The sequence below is a fragment of the Myripristis murdjan genome, chromosome 24 (assembly GCF_902150065.1).
Source record: "Myripristis murdjan chromosome 24, fMyrMur1.1, whole genome shotgun sequence".
Taxonomy (NCBI): domain Eukaryota; kingdom Metazoa; phylum Chordata; class Actinopteri; order Holocentriformes; family Holocentridae; genus Myripristis; species Myripristis murdjan.
The window spans coordinates 24,103,224-24,110,904 of NC_044003.1; the positions used below are offsets into that span (position 1 = coordinate 24,103,224).

At 40.2% G+C, this 7,681-nt stretch overlaps 1 protein-coding gene across 1 annotated transcript; it reads right to left on the reverse strand.

Annotated features, from left to right (window-relative positions):
* Positions 1-3,828: 3,828 nt before the first annotated feature.
* Positions 3,829-4,752, reverse strand: ora6 (olfactory receptor class A related 6). The gene has a single exon (XM_030047408.1). It carries the CDS (start codon positions 4,750-4,752, stop codon positions 3,829-3,831), a length of 924 nt encoding a protein of 307 aa, XP_029903268.1.
* Between the last annotated feature and the right edge of the window lie 2,929 nt (positions 4,753-7,681).

Here is a 7,681-nt window from a genome sequence, read left to right on the forward strand (position 1 = left end):
CACCGGCCAGTCTCATCATGGTGCAAATGGACACGAGGTTGAACCCTCCTCGGAGGAGAGAGCAGCCCCGCGCACCCCAAGTTACTTTGTGATTATTAACTGTGCATGGCAGCCAGAGCAACACTGCAACAATGAGTCAAGTTGACACATGCAGTGTAAATCAGCTGTGTGTGTGTGCGTGTGTGTGTGTGTGTGTGTGTGTGAACAGGCCGAGCCTTTACACTGATTGTACAGCAGCTGGATGGCGTTCAGGTACGACGACAGTGGGCTCTGGAAAAATGGCGGCTACTGCGCGAACAAAGAACGCAAATGTTCGGCCCTTGCTTCCTAATGCTGCTATGATTACCATTAATTTACAAACAAAAAACCAAAACAAAACAATAAAATAAATATTTTCAGCAAAGCAATCGCGCTCTGAGTTTATTTGGCAATTTACGACAATCGTGTGTAGCCTATTTTTTTTTTTTTTTTAATTAAGTCACCTGATCACATGAAACTACCTATTTTATTTACGCTACTCGCAGTATTTGTGTCATATGGGATTGGCGCAGGCCCTTCTGTCCATAAATGTATGGCTCAGGCAAAATTTATATGTTTTTTGCACAATTTCCGGATACGACCAATCAGGAAATCGCTTTGGAATCTGAATTAGATGCAGTTAAAAAAAAAAAAAAAAAAAAGGAAGACAGAAAATTTATAAAAATGTAGGCTATACTTCCATATGGCAATATAGTGTGAGTGCAAGGGAATATTATCCCCGACATACCAAACCAACACCTATCCTATACAGCTATAGCAACCAAACATACTGGATGGTTAAAAATAATAATAATAATAAAATAACACAACAACAATAGTCCTGCTGACTCAGTTATTGTCTTGACAGTTGATCGTGTCAGTGATAGGCTGTAACCTAAAATCCTATAGCTATGGCCCTTTACCTCGCCGGTGGATGTGTAATAGTGCACATGGCTATACACCATGTCGACAACTGTAAGTGATCTTCCAACATGATCCGATGTTCAGTAATGACAATATAGCGCCCTTTTAGCTATATGGGTGCTAGGTAATATACACCTACGTCGACATGCAGGGAGGGAAAAAAGTGTGTCATGATTTTTGGGCTTCATTCACACTTTGGTCGTTTTAATCTACAATTTAATTTCAGCAATGGTGGATGATAAGTCTTAGGTAGCCTGCGACAACGTGGATTTCACAGGTGATTTAACATTTTCAGACAAAAATAGGAGGCATTTGAACGCATCGCCTGTGTGTTTTTCCAATTGAGGTGTTGTGTTGCTTTCAAATGATCGCCTAGGCCGGTAAGCTGTGGGGGCTAACCAGACACACTTTCTGCCACGGAGTAAAATTCAGTTCGTTGTTAATAAAAGGAAGGTGTAATCACCCACAGTAGCGTGGTAAGCAAGCAGAGTGAGGTGTTAAGAAATGGGGAAAACACAAAGATTCACACAGACCCGCCTCTCGTCATTTCCACGTGGGGAACTCGCTCTGAAATTGCAGCCATTTTCTGATTGAACACCATCCGCACTCGGACACACACGGAAACCTTCCCAGTGGTCCAACTTTGTATCAAAACACGCAGTCTGTGTAAATATCATAAACGCAAAAGACCGACTTGTCACACACACAAAGTTTTTATACATCATGTGCGACAATTAAAATGCAATGGTAATGTGCCAAGTTGACACATTCATCTAGAGAGGCAACATCTGGCCATGCAAAAATATTTCCAAAAATATTTCCCCTACAACATAGGATCTCATATGGTGTGTCTGTGGTCGGGAGCTCAACCGTGACCATATTGTGCTGTATGGTAAATTTACTGTGTCATCATTATAATACTCCTAATGGGAATTATAGTGTGCTGTTACATTTATGTGGAAGCCTTGCTGTAACAGTTCGTATGTAAGGCTCATCCAATCTAGCCCATCAGATAAAAAAATAAAATAAAATAAAAACTGAAGGTGCACTCTAAGATTCACTATAATACATTACTTACTGAAATTTATCATCATCAGTTTAAGCTTTTTGCTAATGGTTTTACTTACTTTCCCAGTAGCTTATCAGTGATCCATGTGACATATGTAGCCTCAAAATGGAGAAAAATAGTGACTAAAAATATATACTCTTTTTTTTTTTTTTTTTTTTCAAATTCTGCTCATGAAGCACTCTAGAGAGTTTTGGATTTTTGTCTGAAGCCCGAACAGGTTATTCAGGTTATTGTGATATTTTAAATACCATGATACCAGCTTCCTACTAGCGTATTTCTCCTACAGTAGCTGCATAATAATCTGTTTTTAAAGGTTTGCTATGATTATTTTTGTATCATTTCGGTTCACAGCAGATTTCCCCTTTCAGCAGGGGTCAGTGTGGGTGTTTTCAGTGATATGACTAAGCTGAAGCCCCATCTTAAAGCAGGATCCACACTGCTAATTCCACTGCCACTGATCAGTTCATTCTCAATACAGTATGTGAACCAGTTTGTCCCAAAGATAGAGATAACACAGCTTAATGATGCACTTATTGAGGGTGAGAGCAATGACGATGATGATTTCCTAGGTAAAATGACCATTATATCATAAGTGAGAATAAGTGAAACTGTGAAACTGAACCTGCCTCATATCAGTGTACACTATACAGACTACAGGCAACTGTGCACAACTGCACATGTTATAAAGCGTACCAACACACCACATCTATATTTACATTCCAGTGAAACACTGATAGAGAATGGCGGAAGGTGTCTGGCTGAAGTTAGAGTTGAGGCTTTGGGTGTCTATGCCAGTGAGGGGAACAGAAATGCTGATATATATATATATATATATATATATATATATATATATATATATATATATATATATATATATATATATATATATATATATATATATATATATATAGCATATACAGGCCTATATATAAGCACATTGCTTATATATAGGCCTGTAAATTTGGCATACAGTTGTATGTGCAATGCATGTCAAATCTGAGGAATCTGTGTTTGTATTTGTTGGACAGAGATAGAGAGATGTGTTTTGTCTTGAACATTTCTTTGGGTCACACTACACTGCATGTGATTTGCTTGCCCTGCTTCAGGACTGTATTAGAGCAACTCTGTGCTAGAAGACTGAATTAAAACATCTCATTTCCTTAGCCACTTAAGCAGTCCCACTTCTCATTCAAAAGCATTTTGGTGTATGGATTTGAAAACAAGGAGTTATGGTTAAAATATCAACAACAGACTATACTTCATTAAGAAAAACTTCTGAAAGCCACATGTGTACCAAAATAACTTTTTAATTATCAGTTTGTTAAAGTTCTGAAACTGCTAAACAAAATCAAAAATTTCTCTGAGCACAGGTCAGTAATTTAAAATGTCAAACTCAGGTTTCCTGATCTAACATAGTATATGTTTAGTAACATGATGATTAAAATGTGGTAGAAATGTAATTATGAGGACAAATAGGTAGATAGACAAATTATTGTTTATAAGAGGAAACAACACCTACAGAACATTTTCATAACATACTTTTCATAAAAAAACTTCTCCCTGTGTGTGTGTGTGTGTGTGTGTGTGTGTGTGTACAGATAGATAGATAGATAGATAGATAGATAGACAGACAGATAGATAGATAGACAGACAGATAGATGGATAGATATACACATACACACACACATACACACACACACACATACAGTCTATGTATATATATGTAAATGTATATACATATGACAGTTCTCACCACAATTTTGAAAATGTCCTCTTCTCCAATCTGACACAAGAGAGGCCTGAGGCAATGCATTAAATCACTTCTTTCTAAAGTTCTTCAGGGAGAATATGTTATTCCCTATCCCATACACATAAGGACTGCCAGTTGTATAGGATGTAGCGATAAAGAACTCGATTTCAGACCAAAAACGGAAGTCATCAGGGCTAAAAGCCAGGTGAAAGACCAGGTAAAGAGTCCACTCGACCTGGAACAGGACCATGGCCGCCAGCACGGCCAGTGTGCTGCGCTGGAACCGCGGATACTTGCTCCTCTTGCAGGACTGCTGTGACGTACTGACACTCAGTGCCGGTGTTATCATCCTCTGCTGGCTCAATAGCACCGTGATGATGAGGCAGCCGGTTGCTGTGACAATGAGCAGAGGCAGCAGGTTACTCACCAGGATGAAGAAGTACTTGTAAGCGAGGTTCTTAGCTGGACAGTGGTCTCTGTAACATTGGAAGAAGTCCAGGGGGCAGCCACTACTGGTGCTTGTTAAGTTGTCCACATTGTTACTTGTGTTCATGTCATAAATCGGGGCGCTCAACAGTAAAGCAAGAGTCACACAAAAGACGCTCACCATCCAGGCTGACCGGATGCTGTCCAGGAAGACTGGAAGGTTGACCCTCCTGTTGCCGTCTCTTAACTTCTGGTAGCGGAAGATGCTGATGAGGACCGTGAAGAGAATGCTGCTGGTTTCACCAAACACAGTCAGGAACTTGAGGGACTGACATACCCAGGTGCTGGAGATGGAGGACTCCGTCAACATGGTTAGATCATAGATGTCCACAATGACAAGCGTTTCCAGGTTGGACGCGGCCAGTCCCAGGAGGAAAAACTCAAAGGGCTTCACCCGGGAGAACTTGGTCTGAGCAAGGGAGAGGATGAGAAACACATTACCCATAATTCCAATTATTGAAACAAAGATCCTTAACCCCAGGAGCTCAACAGAGAAAACAGTCATTATTGGAATGTAAGCTGGAATATGGCAGCAGGCAGAGCCGTCACTCTCCACACACCTGACTGTCCAAGGGATGGTGTAGGCGAGCTTGTAGTGTGCTGCCTCCCTCTCCTCACTTTCCTGCAATGGTCACCTGACATCCCATGCTGTCATGTCCGCAAAAGTGAGATTGGTTTTCTGCTGTGCTCATTAGGGAAAGGAAAACAAAAGGATGCTGGAAACACTGAGGGCTGGGAGTCATTAAATTTTTACCTTGGAGCTTTTCAAAGCCTCATCTTGAGACCAGCACAGAGTCTGGTTTACAACAGTGACACAACGTTTTCCACTGACTCCATGGCTCTCACATCACCAAATTCACGCCCTGCATGAGCAATTTTGACTAGTTCTCTCTCTGCACATGCTTGCTCTCTGCCTCACTTGTGTCGTTTGTTGGGAAATAAATGAAATGTTACATTTTTAAATTGGACTTACACCGCTCTAACAAAATAGAAAAGGTTAGTGGGTGATTATTGTTCAACAGGCTTTCTGCTTGCCACTTGGAAACACAGAACACAGGAAGTGAGTTAAATTATATTTAACTGGTGTGGCTTCTGAGACATAAATATCACGCTGAAATATATGGACACGCACACACTGACGCACTGCACTTTATGCGCACAATTTTAAATTCTCATTGTTTTTTTATTACATATTTAGTATCACATACATGTGTCAAATGGATTTTATTGTCTATTTTTATCCCTGTTATTGCCTTGTGATAAGTCTTTATTCTCATCATCCTTCCTATTATCAGTGTTTGAGATTTTGAATATAGCCATGTTTCTCTTCCCATTGATTAGAGATGTCTGTGCCCCAGGAAAAAAACGGTCATTTTATTCGTATTTTTTTCAAGGGAAAAGGGAGATTCTGAGCTACTGAAATGCCATTTCACCTTGGTAGTGGGTGGAGGTAGGAATGGTTTGATCTCATGAACAGTGATGCTCTAACTTATGATGAGCATCACACAGTAAAATCACATCATTTGCTCTGAAAATGTGAATTGCCTCTCTGTATTTTAGAGAATTCGTAGCAGCCCTGTCTCTAAACCATTTAAAGCTTTCTTTTGGAGCCAGAGGTTCAGCACACAGAAGGCTGGAGAGTTAAATGTAGAAAACTTACCATCCTTGTGTGTGTTGACACTCGGGTGAACCAAAATAGACAAAATCTGGATGAAAATAAAATGTGCTTTTCTGCCTTATCTCTTTCACTGGAGATTTTTAAAGAAATGAATGCACAGTGTGTGTGTGTGTGTGTGTGTGTGTGTGTGTGTATCAGAGAGAGACAGAGAGAGAGAGAGAAGGAAATAACGGGACGACTCCTCCACCCTGCTGTTGATGGAGGAACAGTTCATGTTCCATCTTGTCTCTTTTCGTCTTCCAGGACACCGTCTAGTTAGCAGGCCTCTCTTCAGCCAACCCCAACATCCTGATTCAGCTTAATTGTGATTCCCTCTGTGTGTGTGTGTGTGTGTGTATGTGTGTGTGTGTGTATAAGTGTGCATGCCTCGGTATAAGCCCTGCACTGGCAGTGGACGGTAAACTGAGTGTTACATAACAAGCCTGGACAGCTTAGGAAACCTTTTCTCAGAGTCCTGTAACTATCAGAAATCTGAGTGAAACAGTAGTCGCTAGTGCTTTCTATTTACTGTTTTAGTCTATTTAGATTCCACATGGATGGAGTTTGCCACAATGCACAATACAGTGGGTGTCCAGCCTATAGACAGTAAGAAAGGCGCTGATAGAAAAATTTTGAAAATTATCAGACATTATTGGAGTTGTTCAAAAGACGTAAACCACTGCCATATGTTAACAGTGGGACAAATCAAATCCAAAAAAATAGCTGCAGTTAATATTCAACCTAGGTCTGTTAGCATCATAAAGCCAGAAAGTGGGAGTTATATAATTATTAAATATTTACAGCCACATCTAAAATAATAAATACCAAACAGGATTCAAGAGAGGCCGGGGAGAAAAAAAAAGCTTTGGTAAGGAAAAATGTTTAGGCATTACCTCATAGGGAGGTAATCTTAAAAGTAATTAATTATGCCAGTCTATTTACTTTCAAAATACATGAATGAGCATTTGATTGCTTTTCAGAGAAAGATAATCTATTTTAGATCAAAGATATCTATATAAAAATAATCCACCCAACACTGTATATGCATGTCTTTTGGAAAAACAACAAGAAAGAAAGAAAGATGTTTAACGTCAAGTGTGTGTAGAGAGAAATTAAGAGTTAGGGTTAATTAATGTCCTTTGTGTTGGCCCAGTGCCACTCCTCTCTCATTTCTCTTTTGACCTAAACAGGACTAATGAGCAGCGCTGGACTCCACATATAGTCAGTGTTTCTACAGCTGAACAGCAGATCACGGGGGCCGAGTCCACACCACCTCCATTTGAGGAACGTGTAATCATGAAAAGCCACTTGTCCTTTGAAACTCTCATAATGGTAAATGAAACATCAGGGAGGCAGAGAGGCCTAGTGTTTGCAAACACCATTTTTCCCTCAGACCACCTGAGTTCAAGCCATAGGCCAGCTATCATCCAGCACCTTAATCACCGGCTACATTGATGGCACTGGTGGAGCTGTTGGATTCATCCTAACTTGTGGGACAGTGGGTGGTGATATGAATCTGAGTCTTTATTTGTCCCCTTAGGAAAAGCCACCTTTCCCCTGTTCCTGTTTTTTGGGGTTCAGAGCACAGGATCGGGTACAGAACAGCACTTCATGAACTGATTAGTATTCAGTTAAATCAAATTCATATCAAACAACTCCACCACTGCCATCAATCTAGTCAGTGAGTGAGGGTTTTAGGTATGCTCTATGCTCTATATCCTTATTGGTTGTAGATTCTAGTTTTTGCATTGTGCAATAGTTAGTGTTGTCTCTCAGA